The sequence below is a fragment of the Cyanistes caeruleus genome, chromosome 8 (genome assembly GCF_971803275.1).
Source record: "Cyanistes caeruleus chromosome 8, bCyaCae1.hap1.1, whole genome shotgun sequence".
NCBI lineage: Eukaryota > Metazoa > Chordata > Aves > Passeriformes > Paridae > Cyanistes > Cyanistes caeruleus.
Genome location: NC_141708.1, coordinates 24,263,181 through 24,289,923, shown reverse-complemented (window position 1 = coordinate 24,289,923; position 26,743 = coordinate 24,263,181). Strand labels below are relative to the sequence as shown.

Sequence of the window (26,743 nt, the reverse complement as noted above, 5' to 3'; positions counted from 1 at the left end):
TTTCTGTGTATATTTACTTGCACTTTACCTAAGGGTGCGCTTTCTTACTTGTGTTGCATCTGGAAGCACATCAGTGGTAGCCACGTGAAGCTCTCGGCAGGCTCTTTTCCTGGAGTGCCCCAGCCTCATTCCAGAGGCAGTCTGGATGTGTCAACCTCCCTGCCAGTGCACAAACTTTTATTCTAAACATCCAGGTGAAAAAATGGCAGTAGCACACCTGCCATCCCTCAGCTTTTCTCAGAGCCACAGCTCCACGGTGAAGTACCTCTCTCTTCTGTGACCTATTAGAGTTTAGGATTTATAAACATCAGATTCCCAAAAAACTGTTCTGGACGATATACTCAGCTTCAACATCTTCCATCACACCTCAGTAAGCCGCTGCTTACTGAGCACAGCAGTGCACAATGCACAGCTGCAGCTGGGAAAGGTACTGCTTTACTAACTTGTCTTCTCATCCCGCAGGAGCTGAAGCAGCCGCTCAGGGATGGTGGGCACAAGAGACACAGCGACAGCGCTGGGGGCTTCAGGAAGGCGGGGAGGCAGCTGGGCGCACCCCGAGCGGCGCAAGGAGCCTGCGGGCACCGGGCCGCTGACCCCGGGCTCGAACCCGCGACCCCGCGCACGGCCCGCCACTGCCGCGGGCGCCTGGCGCCACCTGCCGGGCAGCGGGACCCGGACACCGAGCGCTGTCACCGGGCCGGACAGGGACAGACAGACAGACGGGACACCGAGTGCTGTCACCGGGCCGGACAGGGACAGACAGACAGACGGGACACCGAGAGCTGTCACCGGGCCCGACAGGGACAGACAGACAGGACACCGAGTGCTGTCACCGGGCCGGACAGGGACAGACAGACAGGACACCGAGTGCTGTTACCGGGCCGGACAGGGACAGACAGACAGACGGGACACCGAGAGCTGTCACCGGGCCTGACAGGGACAGACAGACAGGACACCGAGTGCTGTTACCGGGCCGGACAGGGACAGACAGACGGGACACCGAGTGCTGTCACCGGGCCCGACAGGGACAGACAGACAGACGGGACACCGAGTGCTGTCACCGGGCCGGACAGGGACAGACAGACAGACGGGACACCGAGTGCTGTCACCGGGCCCGACAGGGACAGACAGACATACAGGATACCGAGTGCCGTCACCGGGCCCGACAGACATACAGGACACCGAGTGCTGTCACCGGGCCCGACAGGGACAGACAGACATACAGGACACCGAGTGCTGTCACCGGGCCCGACAGGGACAGACAGACAGACGGGACACCGAGTGCTGTCACCGGGCCTGACAGGGACAGACAGACGGGACACCGAGTGCTGTCACCGGGCCCGACAGGGACAGACAGGATACCGAGAGCTGTCACCGGGCCCGACAGGGACAGACAGACAGACGGGACACCGAGAGCTATCACCGGGCCCGACAGGGACAGACAGGACACTGAGTGCTGTCACTGGGCCTGACAGGGACAGACAGACAGACAGAACACCGAGAGCTGTCACCGGGCCCGACAGGGACAGACAGACGGGACACCGAGTGCTGTCACCAGGTCCGACAGGGACAGACAGACAGACAGGATACCGAGTGCTGTCACTGGGCCCGATAGGGACAGACAGGATACCGAGTGCTGTCACTGGGCCCGATAGGGACAGACAGCACACTGAGAGCTGTGAGCCAGCAGGACATGGACAGACAGACAGGGACAGACAGAACAGCGAGTGCTGTGAGCCGACAGGACAGCTATTTTAGCCCAGCAGCAAGAGGCACAGCAATGCACCATCGCCCCCTCTCTTGCTGGCTGAATGACACCATGGCTTTAGTATCAAGATTCAAGACAGGAACAAACTTTTTTTCTGGTAGTATAAGTGTATTTAATAATTTTCATATACAAATTAAGAGAATGTGCAAAAAAATAGTTATTGTATCCAAGTGAAACGAGCCAAACCATCACAATTTAATATTTAAAAAATATTACAGAGATTAAGCAGGTACAGTGGAAAGAATAAAAAGCTTCTCAATTCAATTTTTTGTGAAATTACTTCTAAATACTACATTGCACTCATGAGTGTAGCCCTCAGTGCAAAAATATCCAGTACAAAATAGTTTTAAGCCCATGTATTATCATCCTGCAATGAAAATAAATTCACATTTGAAGAAAACCATCACATTTTTCTCTAATGACATTATTGCACAAAACAATCATATGATTTTTCCCACAATCATTGATACTTTACAGCCTTAGTGATTCCAAAGGCAATGGTGTGAGGTTCCAACGTTTGCTGCTGCTCAAGCATGCCACACAGAACATACATCTCGCTTTATACAAATGAAATGTCTTTAGCTGATCACCTGAATTCTTTCCTTCTTATGCATAAACCCCAACAATAATGATTTGGCTGCACTGATTAGGCCTTGTGATTGATTCTGTGGTGACCAATTCTGACTGATGATAATGATGCATAAGAAGAAATCATAATCCAAGTAATTCCCAAGTTGTGCTGACTTCACAGGATCAACATGACAAAAAGGCAATCAAACCTATTTCTCACTCAAAGAGGTTCACTATACTGGTTATATTCTCCAAGTACAAAAGTAGGCCATATATTGAGAACTGTGCTGCATTCCTCACAGAACCAGATCCCAGAGCAGAAGCACACTTCAAGTTCACAGTTCCATAATAAAAAAGTCCTGAGATCCTTTGGCTGGATGGAGGAGAGGTCTTATTGCCAGGCAGAGCTTCAGTATCAGCCTAACTCAACCTAAAGCAATTTACTTAACCCAAAATTCAAATTGCTCCACTGAAGCAGGTAAGGTAGAGTTTATTTTTCATAACTAGTCTGAGACTATAAGAAAGATAAACCAGAATTAATTTTTAAGAAACCCACAGTTGCTCATTAAAGCTATAGGACAGAATTTAACTGAGACACAAAGAAAATGCCAGTGTTGTTGCAGACAGCCTTGAGAGCACTGGTCAGTAGTACTGCTTCAAAATGATGAGATGGACAACAGAAGAAGCATTTCTTAGCACCAAAGGAAACACAGCATTTCTCCATTTATACCTAACCCCCAAGTGCAGAATGCCTGCTGTCAACTCCACCACCCATTCTAACACCTGAAACATCCAAATACTAAGGACAGTATCAACACTGCAGGTCAGGTACACCCTGGGTGACTTTAGCACTTCTTGCAAAACACAAGGGGACTCTACCAAACCAGTGTGACTACCATGGTGGTGCAGTTCCAACATGCTTCAGTTATTATTTTATGGTTTTAATCAATATTATTCAATAGAAGTATAAAAGTTGGACCAAGTTAAATAAGAGACATGTTTCCACAGGTGCTACTCCTGAGACAAGAAATGTTTGGGTGTTTTTATGATTCATTCTTCACAGCATCCAAGTTGTCATGAAGGGCGGGACAAAAGGTTAAGATAGCTGGCCGCAGTCAGTAACGACAATCTTTTTAGAGGGCTTTCCACTCTTGGAACCAAAGCTCTCGATTTTTTTCACCACATCCATTCCTTCCTTTACATGCCCAAAAACAACGTGCTTTCCATCCAGCCTGTAAAACAAATACACAAAGGCAGTTTTACTTAAAACAGCATAAAGACAGTGTTAGCAGATCTTCATAGCTCTCACCTGCTGACCAATGCTATGGCAAAGGCTCAACTGCCTTTCAAGTGACAAGAAGGTTTATAACATGACTTTAGCTCAGAACCTTAGAAACATTCTGAGGGATAGCAGCCTTGTTGCTGTCATAGCCCTTCCTCCCTCAAGTAACAAACCAAATTTAATTTCCACTGAAATCAAGTAATTTGGAAATAACAAAAGAAAGAACCAACCAATCAAGCAAACAAAAAAATATCAACCCACAAGCAACACACAAAAAAACAACTCTAAGAAAACCCCAAACCCTCAGATTCAGGCATCAATTAATGAGGTTAATCTGCAAGGCTGAGAACCTACCAGTCAGTTTTTGCAGTGCAGATGAAGAACTGGGATCCGTTTGTGTTGGGTCCTGCATTGGCCATTGAAAGAACACCTGGAACAGCAGCAGCAGCTCATTAGACTGGTGTAACAAGTATGCAGTGGAAAAGACACTTTTCCTCTGCACATTTAGACTATGAGAGACTGACAGATGTGATGGTCTCACAGTATCTCCAAATCATTTCTAATGCCAACTTCTTGCCTTGGACTATTCCCTCCGGCCCAGCCTCCCTTGGTTCCAGAGCAACAGTGTTAGTAATGTAATTAGCTGTACACGCCCTGAAGGCAATTAACACGATCTAACCTCTCCAGTGGTTCAACAGTAGCAGTCTCCTGGGACAAGGAAGTAACAGCATAAAAAAGAGAGACTATAGAATTCAATCAGATATTCTTCTGTATGGCCTTTCCTTTGCTTTTTCTGGCTTTAATTTGTGCTTAAAAGGACATACCTATGTTACCTACTAAATAAGAAATCTCAGATTGCTTTGCTTTACTTCTGCAGTAATCTTCCAAGTAAAAACTGAAGTCTATGACTTATGAAATAAGTAATTTCACCTTTGGAGAATTTTTAAGCCCCTTGTGAGCTGACATATATTTGTAGAGCAGTCCACCCAAATAAGCATATGCCCTGGACAACACAATGTTAAATTTCTCCGATATTTCTGCAATTACCAAGTGACCTGCAAATCTAAAAAACCTTATTTTTTAAAAAAAACATCTTCATGAACAATGCTTCATTATAGGTTGTAGTCATCAGAAGGTAAAAAGAACATGTTCATTTACCAGGTCCTATGTGCTTAAGTATGAAGTTTTCATCTGGAAATCTACTGCCATAGATGGATTTTCCACCAGTTCCATTATGATTTGTAAAGTCACCACCCTGAAACAGAAATGGCAATTAACTCTACTAGCACACATGGATTATTTTGTACCAAAAGCAATGCTATTGCAATACACACACTCTAATTTAAAAGTGACAACATCAACAAATTTTCTTCAGGTTAAGGACAAGCATGGCCACTCAATTTAGAACCACGTAACTACATGAAGGTAGTCAGGCTAAAAGTAAATTTCTGCTCCATGTATTGCTGATATTGTCCAACTGTCATCCATAACTCAAAAAAACAATCTCTCTGTGTTACCAGCCTTTCTCCCAAAAGTGATGCAACAAACAGCAGTAATTTTAAGAAACACCTCAAAGGCCTCAAAACCAAATCACCTAAGTTCATTACCATAGGCAAAACCTCCCAGCTCCTTTCTCCCCCCTCCCTTCTTCCAACAGGTATAAACACTGGTCAGGAGCTCTATTATTGCCCTTTGCTATTTCTAGGTTTTGTTTGTTACACCAGAGCTATGTTAAGCATATGTTAGCTGACTCCATGCTGCTTGCCAGAAGAGATGTGACCACCTGTCTCAGGTTAAACACAAAAAACCAGTTCAAACAAAAACCACAGCCACAGTGACTCGTGAAGGTGGCTCCTAACCGCCTCTCCCAGCCACAAGCCATGTCCTCTGCAGCAGTGCCAGAGAGAACTCATACCCAACAGGTACTGCATGTGACCTTCAGCTTCCCCTTGTCCCCTGACTAACTTCCTACAGGTGGTGTCACAGCTACTGCTGTGCAGTCCCAGAACTATGCGCTGCATGCCATGTGGAGACATGGAATTGCCAAGTCCCGGATATGATGGCCTTCAATTAGGCCATTCCAACTGCCTGAATCACATTAACAAACCATCTCAACAAATGACAGAAGTCACTGTTTTCTCTCACTCGACAATTGCTGAAACCTATGACAGTATTTCCACTTCAGCAATGACCTCTGAGTAATTCCTAAACATCAATTCATTATCTCACTGTACCAGAATCAGCCACCTAGCATCCTGATTTCCAGTCCATCTGGGGGGAAAAAGCAGGGCACGCAGGCAGAACAGACTTACAAGGAACTTCACAAATTCGTGACAGAATTCAAAGTAGTGTTTGCATTTTTTTTTTATATTTATGTATTTCTGCTGATCCCAGAAAGACTTCTAAACTCGATCCCTCTGTCAGCATCACAAAATCTTAGTTTGCATTTGAAAGGCAGAAAAACAGGTCCTTCACAGCACACCTGTCCCCTTTTTTCATCTCAGAAATAGGTCATGCAACTAGGGCCTCTTGTTCCAACAGATGTGCTTTTTGCTTAAAAAAATAATTGAGGATGGGAGACCATCACTCATCAGTTAATAAACAAAGCATTTTTACTTATAACCTTCAAACTTTCTTAAAATTTTCTCACATTTTTCTACAAAGCCATTCAACAATGCAGTGTTGCTGAAATGCAGCCTTTTTAAAGGTAAAGAGGACCACCATGAATCCAGTGCACTACAGCAGCTCCATCCTGCTCATCTGCCAAGCACAGCAGAAAAAGCAGCTTTCAAAAAGGTTTGTTGTTACTTTAGTTGCTGCTGTTTAAGAGAAAAAAAATTTTCATATGCATGGGCTCTTATCCAGAATTTCCAAAGATCTGTTCTTTAAACCAAAACAAAATCCATCTCAGATGCATCATCCCAAAAATCAACCCCAACCAACCCTTCATTAAAAAAGAACACTGAAACACATTGTCTATTGTGACCAGATTGTTCTACTGGCAATAAGGAATGGACACGTTGTTTGCTTAGCTCAGAACAGTACAGTGATTGTCATTCTACCCATAAATGCTTCCCCCAAGCAAGTGCCATTTTGTCAACACTGCCCCACACCAAAGTACACTGCTCTGCTACAGCAGAAAGCCTTCAGACAGGCTTTCTGTGACCATCTACATGCAACTTACATTTATTAGTACAAAAGATGAGCTAAGCACCAGCCATTGCAAAAAGATCAGCAATGAAAATCATGCTGTCACTTCTTTGTTTTATTAGCAAAGGTTAGCAGAGTCAAATGTTACTACTAGTCTGTTTCTACAAATATCTAAATAATATAAAAATAAATTTAAAAACAAAATTAAAAAAAAACCCGAAACAACATTACCTGGCACATAAATGAAGGAATCACCCTGTGAAAAGTGGATCCCTTATACCCAAATCCTTTCTCACCAGTACAAAGAGCTCTGAAGTTTTCTGTGGAAACAAAGCATAAAGTACTATATTCTGCAACATATATGGCAATACAAACACAACTAGATTAACCATGTCCCAAGATTATACACTTCAAAAACACTATTGGATCTTTAAAGTATTATCAATCTATTAGTTATTTTCATACTTTAAAAAGCCCTGGTTATAAAGCCATGAAAACAAAGCTTATTTAGCCTCAGGACAGGATATAAATATAAGTCTTTTCCATCTCACCTCCTTATAATTTTGCTGTGACTCCAATTCCCTGACTTCCCCTACCTTTGCCTGTAGTCACAGGTTTCATTTTCTGATGTTTTTGCCTTTGTTCTTCATAGCAATTGTAAGGATTATGTCTTTTTTAAGGATATTTGTCTACTAGGAACTAAAAAGTGAAAGCTTTTTTCAGAATCACTAAATGATCAGATGAGGAAGGAAACAAATGATCAACCACAAGAACTTTCTAAAATGAATGCACTGATCAGCTAGTGACCAGTAAAATAAAACCCCATATATTCTTTGGAAACTCTAAGAAAGACCCTTTGATTTGCCCTTTTCCATTTGCTCTGGGGTTTGATTTTAATGCCAGCTAGTGTGGTTTTAAACTTTAAAATTCACCCCTGTTAACCCAATAGGAACTGTACTATCTTGGTGCAAATTGCAAAATGAAATTATTTGGAAAAACAACAAATTCCATCTCCTCACTAACATTTCCTGTCATATTTATCCATATAATAAATGGGGATGGAACATGAAAAAATAGTTGTAAAGGGTAAAAAAAATCTCATTCCTGCAAATCATAGACTATAACTTAAATACTTAAGTATGAAATTCTGAAGATGCTGCCTCACCTGCTGTCTTTGGGACCACATCAGCTTTCAGCTGTTAAAGAAAAATAAATAGACAAATTTATAAGCTAGCCTTTTCAAATGTACATAGAAAAATATTTACATGGGAGACTGGTACAAATGAACCCCTCTTCCCAAAGTGGTGAGTTATCTGAAATGACAAGCCATCCAAAAATCCATGAATATCTCAAAACATTTCCAAGCATTTGGCCACCAATGAAAAAAATGCCCTCAATGCAACTTTAAACCAGTTAATGAAAGCATCTAATGATCTCATTGATCAATACATAATTGAGCAGTAACTAGGAAGAATCTTCACTATGGACCCCAAGGATCAGAGTGTGGATACAACTACAGAAATCAAACCCCCACACAGAACCAGCTGTTAAAAATGACAGAAAAGGCAAAGGAAACAGAAGAGCAGAAACTGTATATCAAAAACCAAATTATGATGTTACATACACATTTGTAACCAAGGAAAACTTCTGATTTTGACTAATGTACATCTTTTTACTCATCTTAAAAAGGGACATAAAAGTGGCCATACCAGCCAGACCAAAGTTTTGCCTAGCTGGATATCCTGACAGTGACCAGCAGCAGACAACTAGAAACAGCATGGCTGCAGGAAGAATTTAATGTTCCTTCCCTAGGCTACTCTTCTTAGATGGTTCAGATGGCTAAAATATGCAGCTGAAGATCACCACAGCTTAGCCAGAGATTCAAGGTGATGCTGCAATGCATTCATATTGTCTGTAAACTGGGCACACCAAAAAACTTTAGCATAGAAATTAAATGCTACCACAAGAAATACAGGAATGTTAATGCTAAATTTTTCATAATGCCATCCAGATTTTTCATTAATGAATAAGGAATTTAAAGAGTAGTATTTTTACTATTTATCCCTGAAATTCTACCTCATGAGAGCACAAGAGCTGGAAGAGTCCAGTTGATTCATATGCTAACACCTTCAATAAATAAAAATATACTGGGCTCGTCTCAAAAGAACCTCTTCTAGAGAGAACTCTTATGAAATACATTAAAAAACCCCAAAATTTCTACAAATACAGCCCCAAGGTGGGTGCTGGAGGCAGAAGGCTACACTGACTTTCCTCAGCAGGCAGAATTCCCTAAGAGCTTCATTCCCTCTCCAGTGCGTGGTTCTGGAGCACAGCCCTCACTCTTTCCCATACACAACACATCTACCTGAGGCACATGCCGGCCCTGAGGTGCCATGTACACATCGTGCTACACGGTGCTCGCGGCGCTTTTTTAGTTTGTAAGAACGGAGATTACAGAAGTTTTCCTCTTCAGGCCTTCTTTACATGGCCGAGTATTTCAGAGACAGGATTTTTAAGGATGGAGCCAGCTGGTACCCGGCTCTTGAGCGTGCTGCCGTCCCAGCAAGTGGAGGCTCGAGGAGGAGGCAGCGCCTCAGGAACCTGACACCCTTAGGATTCAAAAGAACCACACAACGAGCGCCCAGCAAAACACAGGATGAAGCTGAAGGTGCAGCTGAAGGGCTCCAGGGGCCGGCTGCCCCCAGAGCAGCAGCCCCCAGCGGGAAGGCGAAGAGTATTTCTGCTTACACACCATGCAAGTGACCTTTCTTCGAGGCCCCCAGCCACAGCCGGGCTCTGCCCTCCCGCGGCTCAGCAAGAGCAGTGCCCGCTCAGCCCCGGTCCGAGCCCTGCCAGCCCCTCCTGGAGGGGCCACACCAGCCGGGAGAAGAGCCCAGAGAGCAGCCAGGCGGTGACTCCGGCAGGCGAGCGAGCTCCTCAATCCCCCGGACAGCTCTCCCGCCCACACTGGAGTGTGTGTGCCCTCACCGCGGGCCCTGGAGCCGGCGCTGCCCGCCCGCCCTGACCTTGCCCGCCCCCCGCCGCCATGCCCGGATCCACGCCGCTCTCGGCAGCACCATCCCCGGGCGAGCTGCCCGCAGGCCCCGCGCCCCTACCTCCAGCACGACGCGTCCCAGCGGCTGGTTGTCGGCGCTCACGTCCAAGTACACCACCGGGTTGGGCGAACCGGCGCCGGCCCCGCTGCAGCCGCGGGCACCGGCCGCCCACATGCAGGCGAGCCCCAGCGGCGGCAGCAGGTCCCCGGGCGGGCGAAGCAGGCGGCGGGCGGCGCTCAGCGCCAGCATCCCGCGGGTCGGCAGAGCGGGCGCTACAACAAGCACGGACACACGGACAGACACAAGGACACGCCGCCGCTGCCCCGCGGCCTTTATGGGCTCTGCCGCGGCGCCGCAGCGCCCACTGCCGGCGGCAGCAGCAGCGCAGGACGAGATGGCGGCCGGAGCAGCGCGGGCTGAGGCGCCCCGGGGCTGAAGGCGGGGCCGAGCGGGCTGAAGTGGGGCTGAAGGCGGGGAGCCGGGAGCCGGGAGCCGGGAGCCGGGAGCCGGGAGCCGGGAGCCGGGAGCCGGGAGCCGGGAGCCGGGAGCCAGGAGCCAGGGTCAGGGGAAAGCCGTGCTCCCCCGGCAGCGGGACGTGCGCGCTCCGGCTGCCCTCAGCGCTGCCCCTCCCCGCCCGCCATTGCACAGGGGTTGTTAGGGACTGTTTTGTGGGGACTCGTTTGTCCGCTCGCATGTGGGGTTTTTTTCACATTTCCTCACAGCTCCCTTACCCCAGGGACCGACGGGGAAGTTTCTGAGATTTCATCATTCCACACAACGCCTCCGAAGAGCGCCTTGGCGGGGAAGGCGGCGCAGCTGTCACAGGTGCGGGATAATTGGGATCAGCGGGATAATTGGGATCAGCGGAGTCATGGGAGTCACGGCCTGCCCGTCACTCCCCGACTGCGCCCCGGGAGTTTCGGCACTGACGCGTTTCCAAAGGGGCGGCTGTGCCTGAGTCAGCCCCGCAGCCCCCGGCCCTGCCCTCAGCAGCGCTCCAGGGCCCCACCTGCCCTTGGGCCGCAAACCCGCCCGAGGGACTGCTAGAGAGAGCTGCAGCACTCCAGCTTTAATAAGGTGAAACATCGTTCGTGTTTTATGTGAAAGTAACAACACAGATAATTTTAAGTTTTCCTAATATAGCAGCTTAGGTGAAGGCACTTACTAGGTATATCAGTCAGATGTTACCTCGAATTCTCCAGTTTCCATCCTGATTCCACATAAAAGTACTTCCAAAAGCTCTTCAAATTCTTAATGCCATAAGGTGTCTTAAAAAAATAAAAATAAAATCAAGCGTGTTTCTAATAGTTTTCACATTTCTTGTATTATAAATTAGAGTTATTCTAATGAAGGTTACAGTAATAGAACCATGTGATACGGTATAACAGAATCATACAAAGACAGCCCCTCTGTGAGGAACAGTAAACTGTCGATCCCACCTAAGTTCTTTGTGTCAAGCAGCTAAAAGAACCTTCATCAGTGACATTCACTGAATCAACAGAAAGCTGACAATCAGGGCATTGCCATGACCACAAAGATCAGGGCAGAGCGATAATGTGCAATTACAGACGTTCCTGAGATCCTGGACAAATACCAATTTTCAGGCACACACTCCAGAGAGACCCTTAACTGCTGATGCTGTAGGGATGACTGTAACAGGTACTGTGCTCTGTGACTACAGAACCATACAAAGCTACATCAAAAGGTCCATCTTGTCCTGAAGGCCCAAAGCAATGCCTAAGAAGGAGTGAAAATGGGGTAGGGGTGTATTATAGGCCAGTATGCTTTCAACCTGCTACAGCTTTCACTCCAGAGAACTTCCTGACTTCCTGAGCTGAATGTGACTTTGGTATGTAGCCATCTTTTTTTTTTTTTTTTTTTTTTTGTTCCTCCCATGTACTTATCCACTTACTGGACCAGTTTTAAATCAGCACCTTCCTTGGTGATGAACTGGAAGCTGCCCTTCCACAGACCTTCTGCCCAGAGCATCAAGAGTCTGTCTGAATATTGCTCCAATTGCCTTCATCAATGTGCCTTACTTCTTGTGCTGGAGGAGAAAAATTGTTTGGTATCTTTCTTTGTCCCTTGCATGGACCTACAGCTCTTCTCTCATTTCAAGACTGAAGAGTCACAGCCATCTCAATGATTCTTTGTAACAAAGCTTTTCCGTATCTTTGGATCATCTTTATTATCCTTCTCTGAGCTGGAGCTGTTCCACTTTTGTGGATTTTGGGGATAAGAAGATACTTTGCACAGTATTCAAGATAAGGATGAACAATCATTTACTTTGTGCATACAGTGCCATGCTGGTATTTTCTATTTCTTTACCAATAATCTAAAAGTGATTTTTTTATATTTTTATTTTTTTAAATAAGAGCTAAATTAGCACTTTTATCTAGCTTATCATATCTTCTCAGGTTCAAGTCCATTTTTGGTAAATTTTGACTTCTGTTAATCTAATCATCAACCAATTTTCTAGTGACCATAAAAAACCTCACACTCCTTTTTAATAATCTTTTAATTGCAGTAGCCCCTAGAAGCCCATATCAAAATTAGATGTTCTATTTATACCTATACAATGGACAGTTCTGGCCCTGAAGGATTTAGTATTTAATAAACAAGACAAAAGATGAGCAAAAGAAAATACCATTTTGTTTTACAGTTAGGAAACACAAGTGAAACACCTTTGAACTATTTTGCTAAGAAGAGTTCACAGATATCTTTGGTAGAGCAAACAATGCAGTTTTCCTCATTTGCAGGCCTTGGTGAGAAGACAAAACAGCAATTATTTTTTTTTATTTGAGAATATAGACTGAATTATTATCTCTAGGTTTATGCAGTAGAGCTGCTAAATCACTTCTTATGGTCTATTCCTGCAGAGCCAGATGAATTACAACTCATGCAGACAGCTTGACGAGGAACTTGTGAATTACAGAGGTCACTTTCCAAGAAGGGCAGAACAAGGTCTCCAAAAACTGTCAAAGGCCACCATATCACTGCCAAATGTGGCTTAGAGCTAGCACAGCAAACTGATATGATTTTAGGTGAGCTTTGAACACATCCATTTGTATGCATGTTCATCGTTGAAACCGCCACATGTGGCAGGAAGATAAGCACATTTAGCCGGAAAACGAATGCACCCCACACTACACTAGATAGCAACAGAGCAAGGGTACAGACAAAAGTCAAAAGGGGTGCTTCAGCAGAGCTATCATGGATATGGGTACCCACCCTTACAGATTTCATCATCCTCTCTCCCTTCCCCCAGAATTACATAGAAGTTAGAGATGGATAAACAAGGAGGGCCCTTTTGAAATTAGTTTCTAAATAGGTAATTTAAAAAAATATCTACTTAAGGACTTTTCTTAACTACTTTCTTATGTTGTAGCAGAGAAATTTCTGCACAGGAAAAAGAACCTTGAATGATACAATAACAGAATTTCATGCTGATATATTACTTACAACTTAAAAGTCTTCATAAATACTATTCTGTAACTGATTAAATATTACCACCACTGTGCCAAGACAGCCAGGAAACAGTAAGAGTGGTCAAGAGGCTCTTCCAAAAAAAAAGAAGGAATAAATGCTTGCAAGGTGACCTAAACTTTGGGAATTTTGATTTCAAGGGTCTTGAAATGGTTATTGAAATAGTGTTATTCCAGCAGACAGTGCACTGATAAAAAGGTGATATGCATTCCTGATTCTAAGTGTCCAACTGCATGCCTACTCATTTGTGACACAGGAATGTAGTTTAATTGTTAATCTTGGATTGATGCTGTTGGCAGATGTGGTAAGATTGCATTTTGCAATCTACCAACTGCAACAATGCAACTCAGAATGGTCTGTGGCCCATTTTGATATGTTCTTCATATCTGGGGCTGTGTACTTGGACCATGCAAATAAAAACTCAAATACAGGCTGCAGCAATCTACCAGTTAAGTGCATTGCTCAGGAACATCACTCGATACAGTGATACAGAGAATTCCCACGATAGTGATTTTGACATTCAGTATAAGAACCCTTGCACACATGGGACATGGTTATATCAAGGACTCTGCTAATCAGGACTGTTAGAATAAGGAGAGGTCATACAGGTACTCAGCTTGATTTTAAGTGAGGAGAACAGGAATTTGCAGTGGGCATTCCCACTTTCCACCTGCAGAGCCCGGATGTGTTGCACTTCAAAAGACTCAGCCTAATTTTTTCTTCAAGGTTTTGGCTAAGCTAGAAGATGAGTGAAGAGCTGGAAAGGAACTCTGTGATCTGTGATATGCATTTATTTATGAATGGGGACTGGAGTGGGGGAGATGGGGAAAGACCTTTCCATTACACTAAGCAATTGCAGTGTGAAATTAAACTGTACAAGAGCTCAAAGGGCATAGAGTGGCCACATAGGTACACTTAGGGATAAAAAGAAAAAATGCAAATAAATATTTCCCCCGATCCAGGTTTCCTCTTAGGAACTTGTAGTAACTCAGCTCACTACGTGAACATTCTCTCCAGCACACACTGTACATAAAGGAGCAGTTTCCCCACATGACTTCATACTAATTACCTACAAATAGTCATACAAGAAAAACCTCAATCCACTCATGCTCTTTACAGCTGTGATTAGCATTTTCGTTTCAGAACTTCTGAGTGACATTGCTTGCCCAGAATTCATTACTCAATCTCCCTGCATAATGCATGACAACCTGCTGCTGATGTGTCACAGTGCCTCTGCGCAGTGCCCAGCTCCTGCAGCTTCCCAGAAGTTTGTCCATACACTGCAACAGCTAGAACAGATAGGTCACAACAGCCTGGTAAAGCACTTAGGACATTTAAAATGCCTGTTTTTAGGTTCCAGGAAAAATGCAGCAACTGATCCCAGTGGCCTCACAAATTTTCACGACATCTATATGTGGTTTGCCTGTGGCTGGGAGAGGCACTGCATACTTAAAAAACAATATTAAGAAATTACAGAAGCCCTTCTACCTTTAAAACCTCAGAAAATTAAATTTTAACACAACTTGAAATTTACAGAGATCAGTTCAGTTAATTTACCGCCTCTGGTTTGAGGAACAAGTAATTAGAGAATAGTATCAGAAATACTTTTAGAATTGGTTAGTCATGATACTTCATCTTGTATGAGTAAGATGAGACTGGAGCTTTAATCAGCTGCCTGGTAAAGACTTGTATCTTTTTGGAACTTACTTCCTTGAGTTTGTCTTGTGTGTAAATCTATAAATCTATATATATATATATATATATATATATATATAAAACAGATATTTACCTAAATTTATATACACAATATAGATATAATATACATTTTATATAGCCTATCTTTGAGGTAACAGCTGCCTCTTGTACCTTGTACAAGATGAATTATCCTGTCTGCTCTAAACTAATTCTAACAATAACCATAGTTTTGGGACATATTTTTTAGCTGTGGAACTTCACAGTTGGAATCTAAAAATGGTCAGATAACATCAGTTTGAACAAGAACCACCTAGAAATTAAAACCTTTACAGAGATAACCAGCCTAGAAAAATTCCAACAGTTATTCTGTAATAATAATAATGCTGGAAGCAACCTCACCACACAGAATCTCAGATTTCTCTCTGCTTCTTTGCAATTTCCCTACAGAAAGCACTGCTTACTTTCAGCATGTAACAGCAGTACTACAGGAATAAGCAAGGAACCTTATGATGTACTCCTATGACAAAACTGCATGTGACCATCACCTGCACACACAATGTGCCACCAACCCAGCTCTCAGCTTGTCAGATGCAAATTAACATGTGTCTCATTCGCAGTCAAAGAACATCATCTCTGGATAATGAAGCATTTGGTGAATTATTTCGAAGCTAAGGCTAAGAAATTCTCTTCCCCGACTCAGTGGCACTTCTGCACGTTTTGCCATCAGTTTGATAGTGGCAATGTGGAAGCCATGCTTCTTCCCAGAGGGACAATCATTCATAACTTGGAGAGGAAAACTGCTAGGAGGTCTGGTAGAGGAACATATTTTGAATGACTTTATGGACTGGGTGTTACAGCCAGTCACTAAGTAGGAAGCTCATTAGATGGGTAAATGGGTAAAATTCACTGATTTTCCATGTCTTAAAAATGTACATTCTGAGAAACACAGAAGCAAGGGAACACTGATTATACTTTTGAAATGTAAAAAATTTGAATAAATTTAAATATGCATTAATACACTAAGACTTCAACTACAGCATTTATTAAATAAATATGGGGAATTTAAATTCTTTTTGCAAACAAAAATATCTAAAAATTATATTTGTCTTTTTCTGGTGTTTGACTAGTTAAAAATGTCTTAAAATTAGCAACCTCTGTGTTCACAATAATCAATGTATTCACATAAGACCAAGGCAACAAATTAAATGTGCCAGAATACTCTTAACAAAATCTGAAACATCACGAAACAGCTATGGACAAACTGGAAAATCTAAACTGTAAAATTCAATTAAAAACTCTGATCTAGGGAAAAACCATAATTTATAATCCTAAATCTACCTCTTAGGATGTCTAATAGAGCCAAAAAGGTGCAGAGAAGCCAATGTGTTTAGGAGTGGTAAATACTAATGTTTGCTGTGTGTAACTGGATCTATGAAAAAGTACAGTGAGTTTAGTATTTGGAAAGAAACTGGACAAACCAAGCAGATATATTCAACAGACAGGGGAAAGAGCCTTATCTTATCTAGTCCAGGAAAGGGAAGGATTTTAACAGAAGGCTGTACCTAAACCATAGGAAACCAATTAGTCCAGGAGTATCTGGAAACATGGGTGAACTACGTGGCAAACCAACCTGTCAGCCCACCTGTGCCACGCTGTGCTAATGCCTGCACAAGTTATGACCTTATAAGTTAACATTATAGCTATAATTAATCATATGCACAAATATTTATATTAACATATATATTAATTATATATATATAACAGCTATAAATTAAGTATACAATAATTATATAGTTATAAGTTATAATTGCTGTCTGCTTGCTTTACAAACAAAATTGCATAATTCATTAGGTTCCTTGGGGACCACTTTTATATTTCCCTGGAAAACTCTGTAGACTGATGGAAATAAGATATCTCAGCAGAAGCTTTCGGTGGTCTATTTGATACAAGAAAAAATCTTCCTTTTTAGACAGAACAAATATGAATAGTGCATTGATGCAATGACAAGACATTAGGAGAAATATTCTACATAAGAGTCAGTAGGATTTCAGTGATGCAAAGTGGAAAACTGTAATAAGGTAACACACTGGTAATAATTCAAAATGTAAAAAAAAAGGTCCATGACTGGAAGTTCATAATGCAGGAAGATTTGTACAGATGTGGAATTTAAGCAGATAAAAGAGAAGTGAGTTAATTACACATACAAATATAAGATTAGGTACAAAATGTAAAAACATATTCTTTAAAGAGAAACAGAGAAGGATAATAAATTAAAGAATTATATAAAGAAAATCAGGTGAGAATTATACAGCTGTTTTATGTGCTGACTAGGTTACTTTAAAAGAAAGTTCTATGCACAGGACTCTCATCCCCATTGTCCAAGTAGAAAAGAGACAAGGGGTCTGCCCCCCTTCCATGTTTCTAGTTGTTTTCAAGGTGTTACTCCTGTAAAAAGCACAATCAAGTGCATGGCAACAGAATATGATGTGCACAAACAAAATAACATGAATCAGAGATCCATACTGATGAGGAAAAGCAGAGAAGACATGCAGGGAAATAAGCTTTTTCTGAAGCTGTTCAACAATTGATTACCACGTGGATTAAGAGAGAAGTCACAGATACTCGTGTAGGTGGTTCTCTGGAAGCACATGCAAAGTGTATGACACACAGAACACGCTGCCAGGACATGGGACAGGAGACACCAGCATCAACTGTGCACACACCTTACCTATCCTGGGGTCCCCAGGTGACATCTGGGAGAATACCACTGCCAGGATTGTTTCAACTCTACAGCCTTCAAAGCAAGCTTGAAAAATGCACAGTGCTTAGGGACATCACTCGAGCTCTTTGTGCTCTCCTCCAGCTGTACAGTGCCAAGGTCAGTTTACACTATGTCTTGCTGACACTTCTGGGGAGCTTCCAGAAAAACAGAATACCAAAACCAAAATAGTTATTAATTATGGGCTGGAATGGGTAAACACTTTTTGTTTTCCTACTACATTGTAACTCAGTTTTATTATGTTATACTAAAAACTCCACTGGAATGGGTAGTGCCATCAAGGAAGGCAGAAATTCAGAGTCAGAAACAAATGATCTTTCCCAATTTTGAGAAAATAAATCCCTAGTCAAGATTTATACATGTGTGTGTATATATATATATATATATATATATACATAACACACACTTGTGTATACATCTCAATCAACAACAGACTTGTGCCCTTGTATGGAATAATTGCTATATGTGCTTGCATAGATACTCACGTTGTGAAATGTTTGTTTGTTCCCAGGTATCTAAATGTATTTCAAAGATGAGTTCAGCCTAAACGCCTTCAGAAATGCCATCTACAAATACAGAGATACTCAGCAGATCGGTTACAACAAGTGCTCAGATACAGTGAGTGATGTCTGTGGCTCTGTTCAGTGCAGAACTCCAGCAGGATGGGAGCTGATGTCCTGTGCATACTCCTTGTGTCACCACTCAAGCTGCTTACAGCTGAAAAGGTAGATAAATTAAGCAGATTCATAACTCAAAGGCTGCATTTAGAAACTAAATGCTTCAACGTTAAGACGGAGATGCATTAAGAAAAAGATTGTCTAATTTCACTTTAATGACAGGTTCCAATTGAAAGGAAAGTATCAAACTTGGAAGAATTTAAAACAAAGGTGCTGGATGTTTAACGTCTCCGCATGTTCCAACCCCAGAGAGAAGCCATCCTTTCCTGTTATTCATATCACATAAAGATTTAATTTCAAAGTAATTATTACTTGTTTGGGAGAGAGGCAGTGCCCTGCATACTGAACAGCAAGTTACCAATACCTTGCTTGGCAGGGACTTTTTTCTGTGTGATCCCATGTTTGCATTCATAATCTTTTTGTATCTTCTGTCTCCAGGGTGGTTCCCACCTTTCCCTTTGTGAACCAAGTCCTGCCCTCTGAAAAAGGTACACCTTGTGCAACTGACTTCCACATTAACTCAGACCAGGGAGGGCAAAGGGGAAGCTCACTGTTTCAAAAAAAAGCCTCAGAATTTATAAAGCAGCTGCCAATTAGTCAGACCTTAATTTTGCAAATTTATTTAGGAAAAAAAAAATTAACATGAGCAAATGAGAATACTTCAGTGTTACAACAGAGTATATAAATGTCTAGCAATAGTCAAATAATTTGATCTTTAAATACAAAATAACCACATGAACACCTAATATACAGGTTTCATCTGAATACATATTTATTAGATAAATATTAGGTTGTCACATCATCTAACTACATACAGTTTTGCAAGACTAAAAATCACAATTATTTTTTCTGACCAGTTTAAAGTATGAAATGATTGCATTGTACTGTACATACAATGTACAAACAAAGACAATGGCCATTTTTGCATGTTACCTCAGATTGTACTTTTTTTTTTTTTTTTAATTCTCCTCTGATCGTGATATCAAAAATTGTACAAAGTATGAATTTGGTTACAATTTTCTTTTTTTTTTAATCCCCGTATTTTTCTTCATTATTTCTGTAGCACCCTAAAAATACACAGGTGATAGACTAGTACACGTAAGCTAAATATTACATGTAGATAAAACAAAACAAAACAAAGGGTCAGAGTATATTACAGAAGTGAAAGTGGAACAAATGCTGAGACTCCACAAACGCTAACAAACAGGATTCATTTTCCACATAAGATGGAGCTTCAAGCTTTTTTTTATTTTTTTTCCTGCGAAATAAAAACAATGCACATTCCAAGGAAAATGAATTTCTGTTAACATGTCTCTATTTGTCATTTACATATGTACAGCTGTCCCTTGAGTCTCCGCTGCAGACACTGGCGTGTACTGTCAGTCCTATAATAATGTCTTGGCAGCAGAACTGTAGATCTCTGTGGGTTCTTTCCCAGATGAACTTCCATAGGGAAACGATTAAAAGGTAAACAAACAAAAAAAAGAAGAAAAATACTACTGGAATCTCATATAATAATTAAGCTTTAAAAGAAATGACTGTGATTACCCTATTTGCTAGGTTTTTTTCCTCTAAACTTTAATACGGCAGTGAACAGATAAAAAAATAACTAAATTTTCAGAAGCTTTTTCATACTGACTTCACTATACAGTACCTGATTTTAGCTGACAGAGAAATTTAAAAACTGTCTCAAATGTCCAACATTTGGGTGATGGGTAAAAATTGTACTTTCTTTTTTTAAGTTCTAATTAGAAACCAAATGTTTCTGTAAGTTTAAAGATGTCAACTGTCCGCTTTAATTATCTATTACTGTACAAAGCAGATGCCAACACTGCTCCAAACATAATGCTAATATCTATGGGGCTTTTTTTCCCTTTATGCTTTCCAACAGGTACTTTTAAATGACACATTTTAAATACTACCAGTTAGCAAAAGGTCAATCCTTAACATACCTGGCTTAAAATACTAATATTGTGTTTAAGAGAAAATTAATTTTAGGTGACTAACTTAAATGCTCAGGAATCAGTGGACAATGGAACATTAAATAGAATCAATTAAAAAAAAATAAAGCAACCAGTTCCAACTAATGGTGAGAAATCTTCTTTATTCCCAAACCTATGGTTTAAGGAACTTACCCCCCAAATAGAAAAAAACTAACTCTAAGGGCATAAAGTCAGTTTATCATTAGCCACCTCCGCACATGACTTCCAGATTTATATTAAAAATGCAGCAAAAAACCAGGGGGAAACTACTACGGTAAAATGGCTACAAAACACATCCGTATCCATAACTGAACAATGGTCTTTCCTAGGAATTGTGTGATAGCAGCACCACACCACAACCATATTACCATGTATTACACCAAGGTATCTTTAATATTCTGCAGAGATCCTCTACAGGTTGTCAAGCCTACATAAGAAAAAAGACACTTCTAAGCAGAATAAAATATACTATACTGTTTCCCTCCCCCACCCACCAACATCCCTAAGTGTCTTTGCCCCAGTTTCAGAGACCGGAGCAACGGTATAGCGATATAAATATGGTACCATACAGATTTGCTGCTTGCCTTAGTGCATCTTCACCTGGTCAGACAGCTGGTCCTACATGTTCTGCTCACTTGGGCAAACGAACAAACTCTGCCATTACCAGCTCACGATCACCCACAGTCAACGAAGAGGTCGATCAGTTAGGGTTTCTTTTTCCCTAAGCAATCACTTTTTCCCTAGGCAAACACAGTTATGTTTCCATGACAGAGCTGGGCCCTGATTATCCAGGTACTGCCTGATGTATTAATTCATTCATCACATAAATGGATATGAAATTTGGGCTAACTTACCAAAAGAAAATAGGGGGGGAAAAAAAAACCAAAACCCAACTCCCTTATTCTGTTAAAGAACCCTCAATTTTCTTTTTTAAAAAAGGACCCATATTTTTCTTCAGACAAGGTATTTAAAAACACCAGCAAAAGTATAACCAGATCATGAAAATGTTGAATATTATCAAAGACGATACTAAAATATTCACAAAGATATTTACAATAGCAATTCTTAAAATAATTGATTTTGCATAATGAACAGCGCCTTTCTTAAAAAAACTTGAAAGAGGAAAAATATAAGTGTGGGACCATTTCTACATAATACGTTTGACAGATTCAATACTCCTACTGGAAAATTAAAGAACTAAACCGCCATTTCCTTTAATATCTACAGCAAGGTGCTGCTGACTAGCATATATATACCACAACGCATGTACAGCTGCAGTGGGAAACGATAACAAAAAGAGCAAAATAAAACAAAAAATGCGGAGAATTTACAAATATGACTTTGGTGAGGAAAGCAAATCCAGAGTCGTAAGCACAGAGCATGCCATTTACAGCATTGCAAACTAAACACAGAGGGCTAGGAAGCTATCTAGTCAAACTGACAGGAACAAACAAAATTTTGCCTGGCACTTCAGTTTAAAATGCATTGTGGCGAGCAAACGAAGGGTGTTTGATTGGATTTGGGAAGAGGAAAAGGAGTAGGGTCAAATATGCTTTAGTATCAAAAGAAACAAAACCAATAACTGTACAGTGGGCAAAAGCTGAAATGTTGCACCACGAGGGCAAAGTTGGCACACATGCACTTCTTACACAGCTACTGTACATCATTTATAAGAGAGAGAGAGAGACAAAGAGCACAGAAATGGGCACAGAAGCAATAGGAAGCTCATGCAGGAGCAGCAACCACACGAGAAGCAAAGATCACAGGGGCAAGACAGTAATTGTGGCAGCAGGGTCTCTGGAGGGCAGTAGCAATCTACTGACAGGTACTGATTCTCCCCACACTCGGTCCTTCAGGAGAAGAGCTCATCCCAGCAGCCAAAGTTTAAAAAAAGAAACTGAAGGAGAAAAGGAAAAGGCTGAAGTATCTGTAACAGTCACAAAAAACAGAATGCAAAGCAAAACTAAAATGAAGCTGTAAGACGTCTGTCCAATGTCAATGCCCCTTCTCAAGCTGATTATTAAAAATAATTATGCAGATAATGATGTTACTCTCCCTCCATCCTGCAATGATTTCCTCGCTGCCTTCAACCCAGCTTGTCTTACTATGCATTGTGCAGTACAGACAGTGACACAAACTCTTGGGGCACTGAAGGCTGTAGGTAATAATCAGAAACAGTTTGGTTTGCATCCCTCCCCCCTCTCTTTTCCATTATGTATGGCATACATGGCAAGAAGATCTATCCCAGCAATCTCTACAGCTGGATGTTAACACAGCCAGAAACGGTACTGATTTGAAACCAAATCACAAAAATCCCTAAACATTGCAAACTTTTAAAAATTTTTTCCAGGGTGCTTCCAATCTGTGTGCTGGGCCAGAGGAATCCTCTGCAAAGAGGTGGTTACGAGATCCCTGTGCTTGCAGAAATCCCGACACCCATGGCTGCGGCCTGGAGATCTCAGGACCCCGTTACTGAAGTTTCATTAGCTAAACTGCTGGCTCCCTCTGACAGGCCTGTGTGTCTTCCCTAACTCTGCCACTTGGCTGTAGGATTTGTGCTTTATTGAGCTTTGTAGGTGGCTTTTTTAGTTTTGCGTGTGGCCAGGGCAATCTTTCCACGGCAAACCCATGGCTGGAGGGGGGCAGAGGAGAGGTGGGGTAGAGGGAGATACAGTTTCAAAAAAATGGAAGAACAAGCATTGTAAAGACACTCTGAGACAGGTCAATTAAAGACAGTTCCATTCTGTTGATTTTTCTTCCCTTGCCAAGATTCGGTTTTGCCAAGATACTTCACACTATGTTTATCACAGAACTCTCTCTCTAGAGGATGAACACCAAATGGGGTTTCCAATAGCTGCACAACTGTCTATGCTTCTTTGTCACATGTAGCATGGCAGACTCGGAGATTACTGCATTTATTTAACTTTTGTATTATTTTCTCCCGTCACTTTCGCAGTCTTCGAAGCTAACAAAAGCAGTTCTGAGATGAAGAAAGCAGGGAGTGCACCATTGGATCAAGTTGTGAGGTTTTTTTCTTCTCTTGTGGAAAAGGAGTGTTAAGATTCCTCGCTGTGCAGCCACACACGTGTGAACAAGTGAAAAAGATGGGAGAATACATATGGTTTCAGTTGTTCTCAAAGAGAGACAGAAGGTCATCATTGCTATTGCTTGGCAAATCAGGAGGATCCAGGTATGAAAGCAGCTCATCTGGATTTGTGAGTTCTGGAAGCAGCTATAAAATACAAAGATAAAAAAAATTACAGATAACAGAAACACAAATGAGGAAAGAAAAGGGATTAAACACCACACATTCCTGGAATCTGGTTTTCATAACAATATATCCAAATAAAACAGAAGGCAGTGTAACAAGCCTAACACCCTTAGATGATGCTATATCCACTTGCTTGTGAAAGTCTCTGTTTTCACCTGTGAATAACATTATCATCTCAGTTAGGGTTTCTTCATCCACTTCCCCATCATATTGCCTGGCTCACGATGCTGACAAAAACTTCTGGATAAATGCTCATTATGGATGTTTGCTATAAAACACTGAATAAACACTTGAAACATGCAGTTTGAGTAATCCATATTTGGGCTTTAAGGTAGATCAGCAAGGGCCAGTCTGGCTCTCACACATCAGTTTGATGGCCACCCACAGCCTGCAACTCTACAGAAGGAGGCAGCCCTGTCCTTCAGTGCACTGATCTATGCTCTGGGACAGTGACCTGGAGCAAGAGCTCACCCAGGATTAAAGCAACCAACAAATCAGGGAAGGTGGGAAAAAAAAAAACCCCACCCAGCTGAAGAGGAGTATGGAGAGAGGAGCAGCAAAGCAGCTGGGTGAGACCTTCTCCTTCTGTGGCAGGAATTTTCAGTGCTTGGAAGTACTTACTTGACTACAGCATCACATCCAACTCCTGACATTTTAAATGGTCACACGTATAACACTCCATCCAACAGAAGATGCCCTGATCTGCACACTGCTTTAAAGTATCAAAATTAATAGCTGTGGGACTTCAATTTATATTTCCATTAATACTGCATTCCAAATATAAAATTTTGTTTTTAAAACCATCACAACACATTCTTTTTGATCTGACAGATGACAAGCAGGTTGTAACTCCTGGGCTGTGCATCAGGCAATGCCTTCTGCTCTATAATGCATCTTGCCCTTTCCCAAGCAAATATGAAAGTGTCACATATAAAAAATTGCAGGGAACAGTTTGTAGTAAAGCCCTTTTATATTCTGTATTGTGTTAAAGACAGAAAAATATGGACTGTTTTAACAAACTTAATAGTAGGTACAAGAAATTAATTTTAAGTTGTTCTGTGTTTTCAAATATTATAAAACTGAAAGCTTGACCGCTTCACATTTAACAATAAATACTGTATTTATATGCTTCTATTACTCTTGTGCAAATGAAACTTCATCTTCTGTCTGGAAAAACAAATTTCTCAATAACCTAAATATGAAATGCAGAAAGAGGTTCATTGCTTTCTAAGAATTTTGAAAAAATGAAAAAAATGGAAAATTGCAATGCGAGTTTACATAAACAGAATGTCCCAGAAGGAATATTTTTCTTAAACTACCACCTTGTTTTATTCATGGTAAAAATGCTATTGTCATAATACTGGAGATATGAGACTTTTATATATACTTTATCTCCTATCATAATTTTTTATGTCATAGAAAATCCAAAAAGAAAAAAGAAGCCCAAAAGAAAATGGCAGCCCCACCAAGTGTGGAGAAATAAAAAAAAAAAAATACTGAATTTGTCTTACAATTTTACAACTCATTCTTAAAAATTTAAATTGTCTCTTGAGACTCATTCTCATATACAGGGGATTTTTTAAGAAGTTTTTTTAATAAAAGTGGAAGTTTTAAACAGTATATGTGAAGTTGAAATCTTCTGAGTTGTGAGGGTGATGTTCACATCAGAGGGGTCAGACAGCACAGCCGACCTCCTGCCCCACTAGTGTGAAAACCAGAGCCCTCAGGAAGGACTTGCTGGGAGCTGGGAGTGCTGTGCTGGAGCAGGGACAAAAGAGAGAGGAGTGCCAGGGCCTGCAAGGGGGTGATGGGGACAGAAGCTACAGGAATGTGCCAGCTTTAGGGCAGAGTTTGGAGAAGTGTACTCTGTGCTCCTGAAGTGCAAATTGAGAGGTCTAACCAGTGATTTCAGTCTTGAGTTCTCTGTCTGAAGTACCTGTGCAGATCTCCCCTGTCTGTCTGTATCTGTATGAGGTGGATTCTTTAACCCAGGTTCAACCTTAGACTGCATCTCCCTGAATTCCTGCAGAAGGACCATGACTGTGTCAGCAAGGAGCAGGCCAAGTTGCCCATAGTACAGGGCCCTGTTTGCTTTGCTGCATGGGATTTTATCCAGCCAGGTTCTACAACACACCTATTAAAACAATCCATCTGATCAGGATCACAGGTATTTCCAGTAAGTTTATTTCTCACACTGTATAGAACTTGCCTCCCATTAAGAAACCAGCAGCCCTTCATCAGTGATAACCACAGTACTGTAGTAAGCGTACAGATTTCTTCTCACTCTCTCTTTGCAGGCACCAGTGGGTGCCTGACACATAATAAAATACTGTACGTTTCTTAAATGTAAGAAGAAAAAAAAGACATTTTTATTTCACCTTTTAGTATTGCTCAGACAAGGTCCTTAAGGGTTCAGAACTCCAACTGCCACATGAACTATTGTTCCCAAAGGATGTGCACACAACCGTATTGTGTGAAATACAAACAGAAGTTGCCTCACTGTTCCTGCAGCATCCTGGAGCCTCTCTCTGTTCCCAAACCCCTTCCCTCCCCTATGAGGCTACCTGCCAGCCCAGTGCTCAGTGTGACAGGGGAGATGCAAGTATACAGCAACAGCAAATACAGATAGAAATCCAAGGCACAGAAGCGAACGTATCTCTAAGAAAATTAACTGTGCAGCAGCAGACTTTGGAACACACAGAAGATACACGTACAGGAAAGCATGACTCAAACAAAAATCCAATCCTAGTGCTGAGGATTTATATTTTGGGAGGTAGATGGTTAACCAGAGAGACATACCTCAGAAAAGTCCCTTCCAACTCCACTGAATCAATGTTAAGAGATGGAAGACTACTTTTGGCCTTAAAACTAGACTTTGTTTAGTTGTGAGCTGCCTCCCACGGTGGCTAAAGAGGCAGAAAATGTCCATGTTGTTTACTTCCCTGTGTGATGTACTGGGAGGAGGAACTTGTGCTGCTGAGCCACCCACGAGAACAAGTATGGAAGGGCACAGACTGTTTCTGGCTG

General features: G+C 41.7%; 2 protein-coding genes and 1 long non-coding RNA gene across 41 annotated transcripts in view; 1 reads left to right on the top strand and 2 right to left on the bottom strand.

Annotated features, from left to right (window-relative positions):
* Positions 1-1,855: 1,855 nt before the first annotated feature.
* PPIF (peptidylprolyl isomerase F) lies at positions 1,856-10,275 on the bottom strand. Its single transcript, XM_086899646.1, has 6 exons — positions 9,887-10,275; positions 7,936-7,966; positions 7,002-7,090; positions 4,779-4,875; positions 3,975-4,050; positions 1,856-3,570 (listed from the first exon to the last, which is right to left on the bottom strand). Exons 1-6 carry the CDS (start codon positions 10,073-10,075, stop codon positions 3,435-3,437), a joined length of 618 nt encoding a protein of 205 aa, XP_086755772.1. The 5' UTR covers positions 10,076-10,275; the 3' UTR covers positions 1,856-3,434.
* Positions 9,962-24,850, top strand: LOC111931037 (uncharacterized). Of its 4 annotated transcripts, none has more exons than XR_015289787.1 (6): positions 9,962-10,324; positions 10,379-10,651; positions 12,706-12,870; positions 18,298-18,511; positions 18,902-18,951; positions 23,402-24,850. It is a non-coding gene; the product is annotated as an uncharacterized LOC111931037 (long non-coding RNA). The 4 variants fall into 4 exon arrangements; XR_015289784.1 differs by having other exon boundaries at positions 9,999-10,324; positions 10,379-10,903; XR_015289785.1 differs by lacking the exon at positions 12,706-12,870 and having other exon boundaries at positions 9,997-10,324; positions 10,379-10,903.
* ZMIZ1 (zinc finger MIZ-type containing 1) overlaps positions 19,212-26,743 on the bottom strand; it is a 341,851-nt gene continuing 334,319 nt past the window's right edge. For all 36 annotated transcript variants that reach the window (XM_086899623.1, XM_086899610.1, XM_086899616.1 and 33 more), the window contains one exon: positions 19,212-23,677. In XM_086899623.1, the coding sequence (XP_086755749.1) occupies positions 23,570-23,677 (108 nt within the window). In that variant the 3' untranslated portion in view covers positions 19,212-23,569. The remainder of the gene's footprint in view (positions 23,678-26,743) is intronic.

Bases quoted from the DNA above. Each gene is read 5' to 3' on its own strand.
- PPIF (XM_086899646.1), bottom strand. From the start codon at position 10,075: ATGCTGGCGCTGAGCGCCGCCCGCCGCCTGCTTCGCCCGCCCGGGGAC. The intron at 7,967-9,886 runs GTAGGGGCGCGG...TTTCTTTAACAG, and splicing joins TGGGACGCGTCGTGCTGGAG to CTGAAAGCTGATGTGGTCCC. The intron at 3,571-3,974 runs GTAGGTTCTCAG...TTTGTTTTACAG, and splicing joins TGCACTGCAAAAACTGACTG to GCTGGATGGAAAGCACGTTG.